The following is a 21138-nucleotide window of genomic DNA, read 5'->3' as shown; positions in this document are numbered from 1 at the left end:
ACAGAAAGTTAAAGTCCCCATAGCATTTTTATGGGAGAGCAGATACACTTATGATCACAATTACGATTTAACCATCGTTAAGCAGAAGTCTGCGCTCCGTTTTCCAAAACCAAACGAGACGATTGCTCACGTTAACAAGTACACGTTAACAAACTCGCTGGACAGTAATTAACAGTTGCAAGATCATTGGTGAATTCTCCACCTTCCATCTGCTTTCAAGTGCAGATGAGCAGTGTGAACAGTATTATGCTGTAAATGGAAACAAGCCCATTGAGACTGGATGTGCTCCACAAATCTGCCAAACAACAAACTCAGTGCAGCAGTGGAGAAGTGAGTCAGAGAGAGTTTAAATAATATTAATTTGTCAAGTTAGGGTTGATTAAAGTGATAGAGGTAGGTGCGGTTCGGATAAACGTCAAGGAAACCGGAAACCAGCAGGTTCTGTCAGCTGGGATGTTGACACGCGCCGCATGCCGGCAGCTCCAGCAGTAATCTTATAGAAGTGGCAGATTAGTTCTTATAAAATGTCTGACATGCATACGCACACATACACACATGCAGGATGCGTGCTCATTTGCGCACACGCGGAATTCAGTGCATACAGTGACAAAGTAATCTGTGCGTGTAAGAAACACTGAGAGGTGGTTGTGATTGACAAGCAACCCGTTCCCGCTGAAATACCCGTTTGACAGAGAAAAGAACCAAACGCAGGAGTTAAAAAGCCAGCCACAGAAATCGCCTCAGTATACTCCACATGAACGCAAACGAGAGTATTTCGTATGCCTCTGAGGAGCTGAACATCTGAGGTGAAATGTGTGTTAAAACACCAGGCTTTCCCCCCCCCCCTTTTTTTTTTCAAAACGAAGAAAATTGATGCTCTTTGTGCAAACCCGGGTGCCAATCATGAGCATGCCTCTTTGAGGGCCAAGCCTCATGCGAATGTCAGCTCCCTACTACATTATAATTCCACCCCAGATCTTGAAGGATGACACAGTTCCAAAGCTGCACTCGCTCCAGTGCGCAGCTCTGCCAGGGAGGGAAAGAGGGGGGTAATAAAAACTGCTCGCTTTTTTTGTTCAAGAGACATTGTAATTTAACTGTTGGTAGCAAGCAGTGGCAATCGCCTTTAATAATGGTCTCTACACCCTAATTTGTGTAGGGATTTGCCCAGACCAGCTTTGTCTCACGGGCCCTTAATTCTTCTGTGCCGTCCGGCCAATGTCGCTGGGAGAAGGCGAGGAGGTGCCTGAAAGTACCGAGTGGAAGAGAGAGGAGAGATATTTACAGTAAAGGGAAGGAGTGAGAGCAGGGGAGGGAAAAGTCTCCCACAGCAGGAGGTGATTATGGAAGGGAGAGATACTAAAGTGTGCTCTGCCATTTCCTGTTCCTCATAATATCAGATAATGTTGGTATAATTAAACCCAGGAAATGTGGCTTCATTAGTCCCAGTCCGGGTGTTAAAATGAAGTGTGAACTAATTGGTCAAGTATACACCATGGCTGAAATTATAGAGATGTAGAGATAGAGATGGAAGCAGCTAACCATGCGGAGATAGATATGACTGACAAAAGCCTGACAACAAGGACGATGTATTGTTTTTTCGCAGGTGATGTAAAAGCACATTCGACGTTAAAGTGGTCTGGTGAGGAAAAGCTTGCATTGTGTATAATCTGCTCTGGACCTCAGCACAGAGCCTTAGCCGCCTTTGGTTCCAGCAAGTCTCCTGTCTGCTCTCATCTGCATCACAAAAAGAGGCCTCGTCTCAAGAAAAACACTGATCAAGTCTTATCTTTTTGAGACACGTAGTCCACTGGGGAAAGCCGGACTTGTAGCCATTAGGCACTGTCCTCTGAGCCTTGACCCTCTGCACGCTCAGCCTTTGTAGCAAAAGGCAGTGGCAAAGCTTGTTTCCATTCAGCTGGGAGAGGTGGTCAAAGCCACGAGATCAAGCTGTTCCCAGCACTTTCTTTTCTTTCTTTCTTTTTTTTTGCTGAGAAATACTTGTCTCAATAGTTTTTTGGTAGATGGTGTGCAAAAAATCCTGCACAGAACAAGATCTTATGTTTTCCTTGGTCTCCCGTAGGTTTGACAGCATTTTTGAGGAAAAGTTTGAAAATTTGGAAATGGTAAGTCTTAAATTGGGCATAAAATAGGAGCTCCTCGCTGGAGACAGGCTGCCATTTTTATGCTTGTTTATTTCCTTCCTTGCTTCTTTCTCTCTTAGCACATACTCTTGCACAAACCATCTGCCATACAGGTCCTGTGTGACTTTACTTCAAGAGCTCTTAGTGGCTGTCTTCATCAGCTCAAGATCCGCTGCAGAAAAACAGCTTTAATTAGTACTGAGGGGGAAGAGAAGCAGAAGGGGTCGCACGCTTCACTATATTTTAGAGAAAACTGCTTGCAAATGATCAAGAATCGCATTCCACACAGCTTCTCCTTGGCAAAGGCATTTAATGCTTTTTTCAACACTATCCCTTTTGTGTAATAAAACACGTAAACGCTTAGATTATTAAGTAGACTAGGCTACTCTTCAAATGAACACATGTTCAAATTAGCAGTAATAAGGCGAGCTGTGAAACTACAGCGCTCAGATCACTTGGCGCAATAACTCTCAGGTTGCATGCAGGTAAATCAACTTGTCCGGCTAAAATTGCCAACCATAATATTTCAAGCAGCCTTGTCAATATCCCTGAGCCTTGAATTTGCCCTACTAAGCATTGTGCTCTGCAGCTAGAAAGATTGAAACAGCAAATGTCAGAACACTGTTGAGCAGCGTTCAGGATCTTGTGTTACACGAGAAAATGAAACTCTACAGACTGCAGTCTGATCCATTCCAGCAGGCAATTACGCCATTTCACCAAGGCCGCTAGGAAAGCTTCACTAGAATTGGGCTGACAGAAATGGCCTCTCTGACACATCAGAGGAAACTAGGGATGCCCCCACTCCCTTTTTCTTCTCTTTGCAGGGTTTGTCAGGGTTCTTCGCCGCTCGTTTTTGTTTCAGAAGGGCTTTGAACATTAGCTTCTGTTGTTCTGTTCTGCTCTAGCTTTGGAGACATTTCACAGCCCATTAGCTGCTCTTTTAGCCCTAACCACGACTCAAAACCCGGCAAAGAGAGGAAGGGTGGGGGAGTCACTGACATAGTGACAGACTGTACATAAAGCAATTTTCCTGCACATGCATCTGGTGCACAGGTATTACCTTTTCATGTGGAAGATTAGAAAATACTATTTATACATTTTGGGAAAAAACATTATTGGCTTTATTGCCAAGTTAGCTTAGCTTAGCTTATCTTAAAGACTGGAAGCAGGGGGAGACAGCTAGCCTGGTTCTGTCCTACAGTTACAAACTTTGGCTACCAGCTCTTCCGAAGCTCACTAATCAACACATTGTTTGTTGTTTGTTGGATGTGTTCAGCTATGCTAAGCTAGGCTAAGCGGCTGCTGGCTTTAGCTGCATAGTTAGCGTACATACATGAGAGTCGTATAAACCCTCTAATCTTTATCTTGGCAAGAAAGCACATAGCCATATTCCCCAAAATGTAAAACTTTTGCTTTAATATATTTTGGCATTTAGAGGAATCATGATTTTTAGAAATTATCTTACTGAGATAAAAGTAGCTGCTGGGAGATCCAGTATAGTCATGTTAATTTGACCATAAAAAAACATTCATATTATATAACAGATGCTAAACTGTACTACTGTCTCAAAAATATCCCTGCTGCTTTTAGGGGAAAGAGAACAAGAAAGAAAGCATGCAAAGCAACTAGTAGAAATCAGAGCTTGAAGCCAGTGGTCAGAATATTGTAGCGTAATCAGCAGTACACGCACCGTTTGGTTTATAGCATTGCGGTTTGGCCAAGACAGAGTTAAGGTGGTTTTCAGTGCAGTTGATGGGGTTGAACAATTTGCGCGGCTGGCAGAAAAACCATAATCAATCCGGAGACTATAGATAAGGGCCCTAAAACCAGCCAAGCACAGCGTTTTCTCTTATCGCAATTACACCTTGCCCTCCTCAGGTACAGCCAATTAAGCTAGGAGAGGATGCGCCGGCAGCCACTTCACATTGAGGAGGCCTATCAGACGACTCCAAACACACCCCATCACTGCAGAGGGGGCAGAGAGGAGCTTGTTAAGCACATGAAGATAGGGGGAGGGAGCTAAATTAGTAGCCTATACTGTTTTGCACTGCAGGTATTGAGGCCTACTGTACGTTTCTGGTATTCCATCAACGCACTGGTATGAAAACAGGAATTGAGTGGCGTGCTCTGGTGAGTGATGAGCAGTCTACTGGGTGGCTGCGTTTCATCAAGGGACCAAGGACACACAGACCTTACCCTGACACTAACTCCTCTCACTCTCTCACCTGCTTTTTAATCCATTCATTACGTCACTCCTCTTTTCCTGCCTTTCATTGCCGAACATCATTCACATTATGTCACTACTTAGCAGTACAGAGCAGGAAAGGGGGTGTGGGAGAAGAGAGAACTCATGCGTGTGTTTTAATGTGAGAGCGGTTAAGAAAGGCAGCGATGAGGTCAAAATCAAGGATAAAACTTGGGATGAATACAAATCTCCACCTATTGTGACTTTTATTCCTTTCTCTTTGTTCGAGTTTTACTGGAGTGGAGGAAAAAAAGTGCCAAACTGTCGCTAGCTTGGCAATGAAAAATTTATCACACAAGCTTCTCTGTGCTGCAGATCACTGTCTCCTCCACCAGCGAAAGGCGGTTAACCAAACACACAAAAGTAAACCTCAAGTGCTTGATCTGAACCACAACTTTACACTCCTCTTTCCTCTCGCCACTTTTGAGGTTTCAAAGACCAGACACACAGCATGTGGTGTTTTGTCTCCACCGTGTGATGCCACCACACCAATTTAGCTTGACAATTTAACCCCAAAGCATCATCCTTCAAGGAGCGGAGGGCAAGTTGAGCGGGATTGCTTCTGTCCTCAGCGCCATACTGAAACTCTGACGATAGCATGTACAGTGGGGAACATCGAAGCACACAAAGCAGCGTTATAGAAGAAGAATGGCCGACACAGACGCTCTCACGCTGCTTACACTGCGAACCAGATGTCTGGCCAGAGCACACACACACACACACACACACACACACACACACATACAAAATAAAACCTAAGATATACACAAAGCCAGTACTGCAGATGGACTTTCCCTTTAAACCTGTTTGATGAAATGATTGAAGTGCTCCTCTAAGCACAGGAAGCCATTGATAACAACACAACAGAGGGGAGCCAAATTCAAATTAAAAGGAAAAGAGAGGCTGCCTCAGTGGGCGAAACCATCGACTCCCTATTTAGACTACATGGAGATGCGTTCCACTAAAGCTGGAATGAGACAAAGTGAAAAAGAAACCACTCATTGGCTCCTTATTGAATACTATTGGAGTCAAAAGGGGGTAAATTGACTAAGTAGGTCGAGGCAAAATGTGTGCAGGGAAAATATGCTAAATTCAAATTGATGTGATTGGCCACATGGGTCTGTGGATGCTGCTTCCATAATTGCCTGCGCTTGATGTTTTCCTCCCCGTTTCAACATTTGCCGAAACACGCAATGTGATGGAGAGGAAAATAGCTTCCTGGTGAAATGATGTTTGTGGCGCGGCGCTCCCCCACTGAGACTAACATCTGTGAATGGTTTCTTCCACATCAACGCAAACAGCCAATCCGCTGTAGACGGTCTACGCACAGATAGCTGTAAATCAAGAGGGCATCCGGCGGCGGCAATACTTACCACGTTCACTGGACAGGGTGGTATCTGTCCCCGAAAGACAAAGAGAGAGGGAGAAAAAGGGCAAGGGGAAAGGAGAGAGAGAATGATGATTAGAACATAATAGGCTTCAGTAAAAGTGGCATTGCAATGCCGAAGTCACCGCTGAACAAGAGAAAAAAAAAACAGATCAATTTCTGAGGATTAATGGGTAGTCACAGGCAATAGCCGGACAGTGACATACAGTATACAGAACGTGGGGCTACTATCGGAGAAAATTTGCTGTCACAACGGTGTAGTCGCTCACATTTGTCTTTGTCTATTATCCAGGCAGCACCATTTAACCAGAATACAGTTTGTTCTCTCTCTTACACTTCTTGTCATTGCCTCAAGCAGTGGGATTCATCATTATCTTCAAACGCTTGTTGCGATGTCTACATTGCTCTTGTGCTCACTCAATGAAACACATGAGACTTGCGGGATATTGCATATGCGTATCGCACGCACTTATGTACATCGTCGTGGGCGGTATTTATTCAGGCCGTGGCACCACAGCTGGGTGGCCATGAGGAGAGGCAGCCGTGGAGGCTGTTGACATCTCTCTCCTTATTGTCTGCCCTTCTCATTGTCCTCCAGCAGAGTTGCTAAGGCAGATTTGATCAGAGGTAAATTCCATGGCTCACTTTTGCATTTATTGCTTACATTGTTAGTCTAGAAAGCCTTTACGATGACTGCTACTTAGAACAATACCCAATCTGATCACATAGGATCTGCTGGTTTTGGGCATCATGAATCCCAGCATTACATTACATGACAGTCATTTAGCAGACGCTTTTATCCAAAGCGACTTACAATTCAGGATCTATCTACTGTAGGCACAGCTACGGGAGCAATTTTGGGGTTAAATGTCTTGCTCAAGGACACATTGACATGAGACTAGTGGAGCAGGAGCCGAGGATCGAACCACTGACCACGGACCCTCTGATTGAAAGGCGGCCCTGCTCTCCACTTAGCCACGGTCACCCCGACATCCCAGTGATCCCAGTGATGGAAAAAAAAAGTGTAAAGAAAAGGCTCACTAGTGGCTCTAAGCTTCCCCTCTCACAAGAGTAGTTTTGTTTGAACTTTGCTGTCTCACAAAAGTTTGTCGAGAAATGCTGGAAAGACTCCAATTGTCCCAGTTCTAAGCCACATTAGAGGCCTGGCTCAGTCTACCGCATCAGTTCAGACTAAAACATCTCAACAACTATTGGATGGATTTTGGACACACATTCATTGTACCCAGAAGATAAATCCTCCAAGGGTCGGGCGATTGTTTCTATTCATATCGTCCAATCACCACGGGGCGGCAATAGTAGGAGAGGGAGGGGTAAGCTGCGTCACAGCACACCGGTGAAATGCCAGCATAGACGACTTAGACTTAGTGTGAAAGAACATCTTGTATTGAACATATTTCTACTAATAAAATAGAGCAAAGACAAAGGCAAACTGGTTCGTAATAGCTGGTTTGTAAAAGCGGGCGGACATGCCGCTCCACCAGAAACATCTCTAAATGCACAGCAAATGCCTTCTGTCGTCAATATGATCCTACTGACCGGCACCAATATCAGGTTGATATGGCTTTGAGTAAAATGTATCAACTACATTTAGCGCATACATTGATCCACTCAGGATTGTAATAACTTTGGTGCAGCACCACCATTAGGTCACCTTTGTACCTGACCTATCAGCCTCAGACACACTTTGTGGTTTGTGCTAATTAGCAGATGCTAGCATGCTAACACACTAACTGGCATACATGGTAAACATTAAACCTGCTAAACATCAGCGTGTCAACATTGTCATTGAGATCGAATGTATTAGCATGCTGACGTTAGAGGTTCGCTGGAAGCACCACTGTGCCTGAGTGCAGCCTCACAGATCTGTAGACTCTTAGTCCTGTTTTACTCTTAGTCAAAGCACAATGATGATTCTACAGTGTGCTGTCAGGAGATGTTTAATGGATTTGCTGAATGATGACCGACTCCTCAAAGGATGACATAAAATCAAATGGGAACCTGCAACATATGGGAAAATGCCTCATAAGCTACAATCACCACTTAAAAGCTGTTATGAATAGTTTCCCACACAACAGCTATGTTGGATGGCGCTGTGCTAAACAACATTTCTTAGTTAGATCTGATCCTTTCCTTCCACCTGTTTTGCTTGCAGTCATGTATTATATACACACCTGCTTTAAACATATGGACTAAAAATATGTTTTCTTGTTGTTTAAATAATTAGCAATATCTATTAAGAGGTGTAAGGTCTCAGAAGTATTAGAGGCTGTAAAATGTTGCCGTTGCATTTGCTGCCGGCTGATCTCGATTGAAGTGTCTGCTAAATTATTACAACTTGAATATGAACACATAACCCGTTTGAAAAGTTGCCTCCACTCAATTGATTAAATTGTACAGATTTTTCTTCAAACAGTCCTCATTTTTCGGGATGTATATTGATTTTCTCGGGTTTCTCTGCAAACTTGTAAGCTTGATGACAGCTTTTGGCCTCATTGGATGTAGTTGTAAACATCAAAATGCAAAAATGCCTATGTGCCTCGCCATAAATCCATTCAAGTTAATCTTTAAATTCCCTGCAACTTTTTGACTTGTTTACTAAGAGCACATAAGCAGCGTCTCCATTCCCCTTCTCCGCGTATAAAGCCACCCCAATCTATCCCAACAGAACTTCGCTCCGCGCATGTTCAATTATTCATCTCCCTCTGTCAAGAATTCAGCCTTGCTAGCACTTGCCAGTATCCCCCACAACTTGGCAGGCAGGCTCATATTTGGCATATGGTGCAGAGCAGTGCTGCTTCTCCTTCTCTCTTCAGTTGGCCTGCTAGCACTCCCAAGGAGCACAGCAACACACACTGTCATGACGCACGCACACACGCACACACACACACACACACACACACACACACACACACACACACACACACACACACGCTAATGATGCACAATGTCTGTCAGTTTTGTAACTGAGACAACCCCTCCTTCCCCATTGAGTTGCTGGGCATTCGTCCACAACCTGTTTGCCACAGGTCTCAAGGTTTTCAACAATAAGCACTGTACATGCTGTAAGAGCCAAATCAGACATAGCCTTACACACAATGTTGGAATACTCAAAACTGCCTGATTTGGTATTAAGGAAATATTTGCCACTAATGTGAACAAGTATTCCATTAATGTCCCTGCACACCTTCGCATGTGTTTTCATTTACTTTGGCTCTTTAGATCCATGTTTGGTTAAAGTTGGGTGGAGCTATGCTAGCACTTTCTTGAGGTCACCAAACTGAGATGGGGCTGGATGATCGGACGAATGTATCGGCTATCGGCGAAATGTTGAGTCTACCGACGGTTGGCTTTTTTGGGGGGGATTTATGTCATTTTATTTTGCTAATGAAATGGTCTGCCTCGGAAGAATGAGTGCAAGCCGCTGCACAGCGAGCAGCTGGCACGGTGCTAAAACTAAGTGCACTGCACAGCGGGGAAACCAGCGTGTCGACACGGCATATTTCACATCTTACTCAGTGAATTAAGGGTTTTATTTCAACCCAACCAGAGTTGGTGATTGTTGGTATAGCGGAAACACTTACCAAGACGGTACTGCTGATATTTTTTATTTTTTATTTGTTTCTGTCCAGTTTGAATGAAGTGGGTTTTACCGTACGATGCATTAACATGGCAATTAGGCAAGTCTTAGTTCGATGAAAGAGAGAAACTTGAATTCAGAAGGAAAGAAATTTGAACATATCAACAACCCTACTGTGAGAACACTTTTACCGCTTTACCAACCTGACAGGTGCAGCAAAGCTAAAAGAAGGGTCAAGAAGAAGTCAATCCAGCTGAGCGTTGACACCCAAACCATTAACTCAAAACACCTGCGTAGCTGTAAACATGGATGAGTAGGGGCTTCAGCAAATCAACCAGTACAGTGTCAATAATATAGGCCCTTTTTTACAGAAGACATTTTGACTTGTCACAGTAGGAAAAAAACTAGTTTAAACAGTACAATGAATAATGGCTGAATTCCATTTAGCTGCTTTTGGGGTCTTGGTGTTCACTGTCAATGTAAATGTTGTAATACTCACAGAGATGTACATCTATGTATCGTGTGTAAGACCTCCATGGTAACTTTGTAACTCTATTTGTGTATTGTTTATCATTATTATAGATTATCTCATACAATCTATTGAGCATTAGGTTGCAACAGCTAAATGATTGCCAGGTTTGCTAGCTGATTGCTCACTTATCTCAGTTAGGAAGATGATGTCACCGGTCTCAACGTCAAGATTAAAGCCATCAGTTTTTCCTGATTTTGTTCACAATGGCAAGGTTTGTTGTTCAAGAGATTTTCAAATCACCCTCTCGCACTCATCACGGCACTAGCAGTGCTGGCAGTAACAACAGAATGCATGGTGGGAAACTGGTCAACAAACACCCGGGGTTGAGTTGTTTAATGGTGGACTACAAGTATGCTTTACCACAGAATGTAAAGTAGTCCTTTATGTCGACAGCACACACTCAGAGTCATGATCTTAAATGTGTGTGTGTGTGTGTGTTTTTATCATCTCTGATAGCTAGCTAGTGCACTCCCTGGAGGCAGAAAGAAGAAAAACCCACTAAAGCATGCATATTCTGCCATTCCATTGATGGGGAAATCACATCAGTGGTACAAGCCGATCTGTTGCAGTTGGATAAGTTGATACATGGAGCATTTGAGAGTATTGTACTGTAGATAATTTAGACATGCCGACCACAGTTTTAATTTACACTGCCTTACAAATTCCTCAGGAGCTGTGCAGCGACTAAAGTAGGATAGAGAGACACAAAAGACTTTTATTCTATCAATGTTCTCTTTATATTTAGAGAACATTAAATCAGCAGCACTGAAAAAGGTATGTGGCCTGTCACAGTGACAGTCTTGTGTCATCTTTGCTCACAAGTTCCAGAAAAAACGTTCTGCATTCCTGTCTGAAGCGCACTATCAGTTTTCTTTTTAAACACATTCGACCCAGTTCTTCAAACAGCTGCTGTGAGAGGAATCAGTCAAAGCAAGTGATGGTGCACACTTCCACATATTGCAAAGTCACCCAAAAGGTCACATTTTCCCATTTCCTTCACCAATGACATGAAGACAACATTTTTAGCTTCCAGGAAGCACCAAATTACATCCGCGTTGTCTGTTTGATAACCTTTTTCGCTGCACTTGGCCATGGAGGCTTACATCCACTGTTACTGTGTTGTTGTGAATGGCAGCCTATATTTTTGGCATTTCTACATCAAAATGGCTTCAATCCATGTTGTAAAAATTCTGAAAAGAATGAAACTTTAGTTGACGATTAATCGTCATACAAATAATTGTCCTTTTCCATTCGTTTCATGCCACACTGTGGTGCCGTTGTGTTCGGCTTTGCAACTTGACCAAAATACATGTTGTATATTTAAATGGCTGCTCATCAAAATGATGCAATTGTTGGAAAAAGAGCTGCTCAAAAACAGTAAGGTCAAGACAGACAAGCTATCTTTTTCCATATTGTTTTTCCTGACGTTGGACTTGTGCTAAGGTAGACATTCTATTTTCCTCAACCCAACCCAGCAGAAGGATATACGCACCCAATTCACTTTCCATTTGCTGCCATACACCGGCCTAGCTGTGAGTAGGGATGCACCAATCTGACTTTTTCAGTCCCAGTACAGATACCATACCTGTGATCGGCCAATACCGAGGACCGATCCCATACCAGTGTTTAATCAATAAGCCTCACTGTGTGGAAGTGACAGGGACCATTCTTTTATTTGTGGGGAAACATCAGGTTTGACTTACAAATTGCTTTCCTTACTTTGTTAAACAAAAATATGACCACAAACATGTTCTAAATACTTATTTGTTATTGAAATAAAAAATTGTGCACCGTAGTAAAAATCTTCAAAATTGACAGGAATTACTGTTCAAGTGTAAACCTTTTTAATGCAGCAACAAATTGGTCAAAACCTAAACCCTAACCCGAAGTCTATAACGCATAAAGTGTGTAAACATAGAACTGACTTGAATAGATCGGCTTCTCGGTCACCGATACTTGATCGAGCTTTTTGAGTCAATATCGGATCGTGTGTCTGTGCATCCACAGATGTGAGTCGGAGAGACATGCGCTAACATATGCAGAAAGGCAGTTAACATGTTCACAACATCCGAACGTGTTAAATCCCACAAACACACACACGCCGCCACCTGCCATGGGACAAGTGAGTGCGGACTGATGAGAGCGCGTCTGTTTGCGTGCAGATGCGTCCTTATGCCACATCTTCTTGTTGCCCTTGCGATGAGTAATAACCGGAGAGCATTTTCAGCTAATAAATAATACATTTAAGAGTCTAATCAAATTGAACAAATGAGTATGTCTAGAAAACTATTAATCAGAGAGCAAACGTGTATTTACAAATATAACACTGGCACAAACAATCAATTATTCATAAAGTGAATGCTGGGTAAGTGGGCTTCTTCCCGGGTGAGATGCTGCCATAATTGGAGTGGGACTACAGGAGTACCGGCTGGTGTGTGTATGTGTGTAAGTGTGGTTGCATGTGTACCTATGTGTCTGTGTGCACTCTCTCTCACACACACACACAAACACACACACACACACTTCTCCCCATGCGCCAAACTTCCCCCAAACACGACAAGAGCAGGCAGAGTCGGCTCATTACTGCCTAATGAGTTGTCTGATTAGTGCCGAATATAAAAGCCTCATTGTCAAGCGCTGTATGTTTATTTTGATTAATTATTGTACTAAAGTGACTGAATGGAAGCACAATGACATGGAGCATTAACGTTTTGCGGTAATAGGGCCCTTGTGGAGTGAGCGATCGTATATTCAACCCTCAATGCGACGCATAAACCACGGCCACTGCCTGACAACGGTTTCTATTAGACTAACAGATACGCATGTTTGAATTGAGCTCTGGGCTGCCAACACGCCGCTCGACCCTCAACAACACGCGATAACATTAGGGACGGCCTAATCCGTGGTCCTGCAGACAGTAATGCTGACACCGGAGAGGGTCAGTGATTCTTCTCTTTGTCGTGTTTTTCCTCTCAGTGAGATTTGTTCACGGAACACTAGAAAAAACACGCCAGATGGGATTTTATGAAAGAGGTGCAAAACTCCCAATTTGTGTGCATCTGATGAACGCCACTTCTACTGACATATGTGCGAGTCTGTCCATACTCCATAGTGATTAGCATGTATGTAACTTCGACAATATGACAGCTACAATAACTTGGAAAATAGCTATATGGCATGGGGGACTTAATTTGATGACTTTATTTATCGTTTTTCATATCATATATAGCAAGAGAGAGAGAGAGAGAGAGGTGCTTTTCCACCAGTGCTGCTGGAAATGTGATGAATGACAAAACTTGATAGTCTAGTGTTGATTGTGAAAAAAGAAAATATAGTTTTAGAGGTGTGAGCTAGCAGAGCGCCAGATGCACAAACACCCTTGTCGAGAGTTTAGACTCTGGGCATCACAGATTAACAGCATGTTTGGTGAGTGCTGTTGTTTGCGAGTCAAACAGAGAAACGCTTTTAGAGACGCTGCTATGGCGACCACGTGTCTTTCACTCCTGTGACATTTGGCACGCTGTCAAAATCCGAATATGTTCTGCTGCAGAATGCGGGGTGATTAATGACGCCCGCGAGAACATTCGGGGATACAAGACTCCCCTCTCCCTTGACTGTCCTGATGAGTGGAAAAAAAAGAGTGCCTTTGTCAGGTTTGACTGCTCTCTTGTGGATATTTTTTTATCATAATTATTCACTTTGATCAATCAGTTTACCATGTTTCCCTGTTCAAAAGAAATGCCTGCTTGGTTAAATTTAGTATGGTTTTCATGCGCCAAAGCACAATTTGCTGAGGTCCGTATTAGACTAATGCCGCATTAATAAACATGAACACATCAGTAGTCACAGTGGAAAGGTTTCCGAGTGTATCTTCTCTAACGCACGTCTCTAAACATGGAGAATTTTTATTGAGCCAAAGACCAAATGAGGATTTAAAAAAAAAAGGGGGATAAATGGCAAAATGTTATTAATGGTAGAAAATGCGATTCTATGACTGTGAATGAGGCTCATTTCTAGTCCCATAATCTGCCTCTTTCTGTCTCTCTGCAGCCCTCCTGTCCGTGAGCAGAATGTCACTGCTGTTGTTAGAGGAGGGACTGTACTGTGCCTGGCCTGTTGCTTTGTACACACTTTAAATCAGAGGTTTAAATGGGGCACTTCAGGAGACTGCTGTTACCCACACCCAACTGCCAATACACTGTAATCACTAAAGGCCCCCTTTTTCTTTGGAGAGAAGCATCGCTTACGTGCGCTGCACTCAAAACTACGAGGGTTGCACTGGGGATGCATTGGCGATAACTTAACGCACACAACTTTGTGATTTCACGTGTTTTGACAGCTCCGCCTTTGCTGCAGGCGAGCGGCGGGTCTGGCTGAGATTTCACCCCGTTTGCGCTGTACGAGCCCCCCGGCACATGTTCACACTTTGAGCGTCTAAACAGATCTTTGTCATATCGTCCACGTTAAAAACAGATACCAACAGGTTGAGAGGTTATTTCAAGAAATGCTAAACTTCTAAATGTTCTCCATCAGAGAGCCTATCAGGTGCTTATACACTAATTTCCCCAGCTCAAGTGTCTCAGGCGAGGGTTTCAATCCTGCCAATAACCTTTTCAAGCAAATAGAATCTATCCAAAAAGGAAGTGGCTAGTTGGCTGCTTTTCTGACTCTCTCTCTAGGGTTTGGATTTTTTTTGTTTTCTTACTTCACATCTTCAGCGTGTTATTCAAAAAGCATTCTTTGTTTTTCAATTTCCACCCTCAAGATTTTTCAATGGTATCTTCCCTTGTTTTCAGAGAAACAAAAGACAGTAACGCAAAAACTCGATAAAATCAACAGTGGGAATACTAACAAGATGGAAAAAAACCCAATTCTGTCTTTATTCATCTGGAAAGACGAAATAGAGGACGGGGGCAGAATACAGTTTTTGGGGGGTTTTGGTCTAACCCTTACGCGGATACGCGGATGTATCCTAAGGGGGCAAATTGTGGTACAGCAGAGTAAACAAAACATAATATAGACACGATTAAAACACGGAACAAGAAACACAACAAGCAAAGTCCATGATCATCATGTTCTTTCAACAAATACAACACACTTTGCACATCTCTACTGAACGCCCCCCTGTTCTGTGAGATAACATAAACTCCTTCTGTATGTTGTTCTACTACAGCTTGTTAAGTTGGGCTATTGCCATAGGAATTAATGACTTTTAAATCCTATAGTAAAAGCCCAAAAGGAGAGTTTTGATTGGTGGCACCAATAATCACACATAAGACCAATTTGTTGAATTCATTTTCCATCAGAAAAGTAGTAATAAAGCTGAACATGACTGATTTTTGTTGAACATGACCCTCTCACAGCCTGATGTCCTCCCGGTGCCGACATTTAATTCACCATGTCAGGGCGCCATATAGTGACTTTCTTAACGTCATTGTTAACAGCCTCAAAAGCTGAATCACTCCTCTTGTGCAGAGTGCTGCCATTAACATATGCCGATAGACCCTAAATATAAAATGGTTCCGGCCTGTTCCCGGCTATTTGTACTTTCTCTCAGCTAACATTAAAGCACTTCCCCTGGAGGCTAAACACATTTAATGGGGTGACTCAACCTTAATGGTAATGCGCTGTAGGTAGCAGCCGATTAATTGTTATTGTTGAAGCCCAGTAGGTGGCTTCATTTCAGCATGTAAACTTCCTGTGTGTAAGGACGTGTGTGGGTGTGCGTTGGACACCCAGGTTTGTCCAGTCGAAGCCCTCAAATGTAAACCTCTGCCTGATGATTAAATCCAAATGAATATGCATGCGCAGCGCTCACTCACAAACGCCCAACCAGCGTGAATTCGCAAAACAAAATCTTCTCCCAATGCAGCCTCCCAACATGCAGAGACGAGACACGGAGGCAGAGAAGGATGGGGGGGGGGGGGGGGGGGGGGGGAGCGGGGGGGGGGTCCCTGCTGTGATGAACTGGTGCTGACACAGCCAGATGTTTAGTTAAAATGCAGAGCCCCGGTGCGGGATGGAGGGAGGAGTTGACATGCGCTTCGGGGGCTTTAGGCAGCCAAGTGCTCCTCCGTAGCCGCCTGGTATCTATGTAGGCAGGGGTGAGTGTCTGCGCTTTATCTCCTGTGATTTGCATTCGGCTGAGTGTGCGTGTTTGTGTGTGTGTGTGTCTGTGTGTGTGTGTGTATATATATGCAAGCCCCTTGCAATTCAGTAAATGAAAGAACAATCTATTGTGTGAGTGTGCGCATGCCTCCATGTCTGTGTGTGTGTGTGTATGTGTGTGTGTGTGTGTGTGTGTGTGTGTGTGTGTGTGTGTATGTGAAGAGTGGTAAATTGAACATATGTCTGAACCAAGGTCTCCTGTCGCAGTTTCCCCTCTGTGGACTCTGTGGAGCTTGAGGGGAGGGTACGCAGCACAAGCTCGCACAGAGTCAAGCAGAGCTCACACACGCACACACACACACGCACACACACACACACGCACACACACACACACACACAGCTGACTCAATGCACGCGGAGTCTGTTGCTGTTTGGTGGCAAAGGCAGAGCTCCTGCAAATATAACAAAGTAAGAGGCGAGCGTTCAGAAGCAATCAGCCACGTGTTGTGGATGCCATCACATTACCGACCGACGGCAACAACAGCCTATCGTCGTCATCATCACCATCATCCCTGCTATCATCATCTCCATTAGCGTCATCTCTTTCATCGTGTTCCTGCTGGCTCCCTTGGACACGCTGCAGTGAGCCATGATGGAGTCAGTGACAGGATGACAAGCAATGGGGCTGTAATGCATTAAGTGTGTTGTTCTAAAATAACATGTACTCGAAGCTGCCGAAGCAGGCGGGCGGGCGGGGGGGAGGGGGGCAGAAGGGGCGGGCAGTGGTTGCCCTGTCCTCCTCTCTAGAAACTAATCTCATTTCCCTGTAGCTTGAATTAAATAAATGTCTGACATTAAGAGCGGTGAAGGATGAAGGAGGGCCTGGGGAGATCAGGAGCCGGGTGGGCTGGGGAGGGCAGAAGGTGCTTAGTTAGACCATGTGGTTCCACAGAGGCTGGGAGGGAGACGATGAGGGTGAGAGGAAGGAGTGGACGCTGAAGAAGGGGATTCACAGCTCCACTTTTCTTCTTCTCCACTCACGCAGCGCACGAAACAAGCATAAATAGCAATTAAACTGTATGATGAGGGAAGAGGAACGACTGCACCTCTGCAGCAGCCAGGCAGTGTCTCTCCGTTTGCTCCGTGTCAGCTTAACCCCCCTCTCCACCACCCCCACCCCAGCTCCAGCTCCTCACAACCCCATTTAACCATTAAGCCAACAAAGAGCACCGCTGCCTGCCCGCCAAGCCAACCAAACCACCTCAGCTTCCTCATATCCCCTGGTTCTATTGACAATCAGCAGCTAACAGGTACTGTGAAATATTTCCCATCCACCTGGGACTTATCCTCGCAGTCATATCTGTCCAACATGGGACTATTAGGAGGCGACTAAAGGCTGCCATCAATCCCTTAGGTGTCTATTTGATGATCCCCACATGGGAATACGTGCAAGTCTTAGCTAACCTGCTGCGCTATTTTAACAATCTCCCTTGGGTCTGTTCGGGGACTATTATATGTCTGCTGGAGGAGCTGGATGGTACATTATGAGATGCATGTCGACATGTAGACACTGCTTAGTCACCTTCCATGTAGTGTGTTCTGAAGCAGGTTGTTTGGCTCCGATTCCCCTGAAAAGCTGGCAAAAAAAAGAGACGGCCACAGAACCATTCGACTGACTTTGTGAGCGGTTTTGTTGCTTGGTGACATGAAAAGGAGATGACAGAATGGGAGACTGGTTAAAACTAGCTGTTAAACTTGTCCAGTCTGACGTCGTCTGAAAGGACCGGACCATTTTTGACACGTGGAGGCACATGAACGTCTGTCATCAAGCCTGTTTTCTGAAGAACAACCGGCGAGTCAGACGTTGAAATGCAACTTCACACCAACCGCACTCTTTCACATTGACCTCTCTAAGCTTCTAAAATGTCAATGGTCTATAAATGGTTTTAAATAATTACTTTTATTGTATTAAACATCTAGAATGCATTCAACTAGGACTGGATTTTGAATTTGTATATCTTTACTAGTGGTATAACGGACCATTGTCGATCCGTACAGATCACCCCTCACGGGTTCGGCACGCATATGAACCGCTGATTAATTACAGTTTAAAGTTAACCATCTCAGTGTGAAATAAAGTGTTACTGTTGAGCTTTATCTGCCGAAATTCAGTAAAATATGCGACCAGGACATCGGCATTTATGCTTAATTTACAGTCACTGAACTCTGATAATGTTACATTGTAAACAACCAGTCCGTGTTTAAACTGACTGAGGAGAGCTAGTAATCGTGGCAGCATCGCTAACGGCGAACTAACGGATGCTCCATTAATTTACACTATGATGCGTTCAGGCTCTGTTCAGTGAAAATGAGTATTGGGCGAAGGTAAATTATAACGTTATCATGATGTGTCCACACTCGTAAAATGTAGTGTTGGTGAGAAACTTGAATAAATTCAGGTGTTTGAAGGAGAACTAAGCATCTTATAATACATCATTAAAACTACTAATTAAAAGATTTGTTTTAATCAATAAAAATACAAAATTGTATTTCCTTATCATTTAAATGATGCGTTTTTATGAAGAAAAAATACCCTCTATAAATTACTATAACAAAGTAAAAGAATAACATTTACAATTTTTGATGGTTTACACTTCAGAGCTGATGAATTTATTTTTGGTACAGTAAAAAAAAAATAGTCTGGAGTCTTGTAGACCAGCTGCTATAATTAAACAACAAAGGGATCTGTATCTGCCAATATGGATCATCAATGATCGGCAATTAGTATCGTCGGCAAAAAAAACGTGATCAGGAATCTCTAAAAGTTAGATTTGCTCTCTTTTTTTATTTTGTGCTGATCCGATCTGTGACTCTGATACCGTGATCCGATCCCAACCATGAGTTTAATGATTCATTGCATCACTAATCTTTACGACAAACCTGGATTACAAGACACCTTTATGAATGGACCAGTCAACAACTAATGGAATCTGAATCCACAGCAAATCATTAAATAATCCCCCAGTGTCCAGAAAGGGGGTCTTCAGAACTGGCTATTGCTTGATTGTGTTCTAAAAAAAGCCTGGACTACTCATGAAACCGACAGAAAAACGCTCCTTAATTGACTTTCTGCACCCGTGTGGCTCATGTGGCTCAACACCGATTGCTGTGTTTGTGTTCGCTCCACTGTCATTGGTTGTAGTTCAAGGAAAATAACAGCGGGCAAACCCGAGAGAGTGGGTCACATGAGAGGTGATGAGCTCTGTTCTGGGCGCTGAAAAGGTCAAACGGAGCACTTAGGTATGTGAAGGCACTAAGTGGACAGAGAACATACCTCAAACCTCTCTTGTGAGGGTCTAAGGTAGCACTTAGGGGCATTTGCTTTTCAGCACCTTGTGTGGCCTGTCCAAATATTTCAAGTGTGTGTGAGCGTGTGTGTGTGTGTGTGTGTGTGTGTGTGTGTGTGTGTGTGTGTGTGTGTGTGTGTGTGTGTGCATGGGAAGGGTTCATGGCTTACATTAAGATACGGTATTATTTAGGAGATGCAGTCAAGACCCACTTTAACCACTCAAATACAGAAAAACAACGAAACATAATTGTTATGTCTATCGCTGTGTTATGTGATCATTTGAATAAGTGTCTAATGTTTTAGTTTTTTTTACTCCGTATCGAGAAACTGCTCTTGAAACATTAATTGTATCTTAATGCGTGAGACAGTTGCCATGACTCCCACAGGGCTGTTATAGAGGGAGCATTGATGGGGGTGCAGCACCTACAGTGCCGGAGTAACGGTAACTATCCTAAACACGAATCCTCAGAACAATAAAAGACGGATTGACTTTTTCTCCGTAGATGGCATTTAAGTTCACTGCAAGTTGCCAGATTGTGTGCTCTAGGATGTGTTTGAGCTGCTTCTTTTACCAACAAGAGCTGTGCTGACTCGGCTCAGAGAGGTTGTTCATTCCCAGATTCCCAGTGGGTTTATTAAGTGCCGGATACACACACTCTGGGAACCCTTCCACCGTGTTCATTCATAGACAATAAAAAAAAGCAATAAGCCTACATCAGTGGAAGTCATGTCATGCATGTGCATTTGATATACTGTAAATTGTCTATTACATTAATCCCCAGATGTGCAACTCCGATCACGGCCACTGTGCTAGAGGCTCAGCTCTGGTTGCTTTGTACCCGTCCTCATTGTATATGAGGAGTTAAACCTTAAATCTACCACGTGGATTATTTTTGTAAACAAACAACAATTGTGTTTACCTTCTGTGTTTTTCACCAAAACGTGTGTATGAAGTTTCAGGGAAAGGGGCTGCAAAGAAGCGCCCCAATAGTCTCTGAACAGGTTAAGTTCAAACAATGTCGCTCTGACATCTGACTTCCTGTCTCATCTCCTCATCTTTCTATCTTTCCTTATCAATGTCTAAACCCTGATTTTCCTCCATTCTTTAATAGTTCCCTGTCCCTCTGCTCACAGTGTCTCAGCTATGTCCCATATGTGCTGTATTTGCATTTTTATGAGGTGACAATTGACTTGAACAACAAACACGATAAAACTACTACGTAATTATGCCCTCTACTAAAGCCCACGCAGGGAGCAGATGGTTGCATTCATATGTCATGCTGTCATATGTCTGCATAACCTCAGTGAGAAGAGCTTCTCGTGAAAAAATAACCCGCCCTCTGTCAATACAACTACGCTGGGTGGCTGGGAAACAGTGAAATTCCATCATCTTCCCGATTCAGTCTCTTATAGAACCTATAAATTACAATCTGATCTATTCCAATGCAACTGCAGAAACTCTCTCGATATTGCGCCAATAGGAGACAATAAACTTGTCATGTGGCTTTGGAGTGACACTTGCATACACTTAGATTCCGATATAAAAGTCCTAGTCTTTATTTGATGCAGCACTGGTGCGCCATTGTTCTGTCCCGCGGAGGATTAGTTGGGAAAATCTAACTTTTGCTTTCATTTCTGTTTTCATGAGAGACAACAAAGAGTGAAACCACCCAAGCGAATAAGAACCGGAGTTTTTCTGCTCCCATGTCTATTTACTTCTGCTGTTCTACATTTCAGAAAAACAGCGAGCAGACTGAAGCGTGGCGCCGCTGCCG

At 43.6% G+C, this 21138-nt stretch overlaps 1 protein-coding gene across 2 annotated transcripts in view; it reads right to left on the bottom strand.

Annotated features, from left to right (window-relative positions):
- cdh4 (cadherin 4, type 1, R-cadherin (retinal)) overlaps positions 1 to 21138 on the bottom strand; it is a 178819-nt gene that overhangs the window by 100421 nt on the left and 57260 nt on the right. For both annotated transcript variants that reach the window (XM_068720325.1, XM_068720326.1), the window contains exon 3: positions 5763 to 5786. In XM_068720325.1, coding sequence (XP_068576426.1) covers positions 5763 to 5786 — 24 coding nt within the window. The remainder of the gene's footprint in view (positions 1 to 5762; positions 5787 to 21138) is intronic.

This window comes from Cebidichthys violaceus, unplaced genomic scaffold (assembly GCF_023349555.1).
Source record: "Cebidichthys violaceus isolate CVI_PGR_0920_01 unplaced genomic scaffold, fCebVio1.0.p SCAF_25, whole genome shotgun sequence".
NCBI classification, from domain to species: domain Eukaryota; kingdom Metazoa; phylum Chordata; class Actinopteri; order Perciformes; family Stichaeidae; genus Cebidichthys; species Cebidichthys violaceus.
This window is presented reverse-complemented; position numbering and strand designations above follow the sequence as displayed.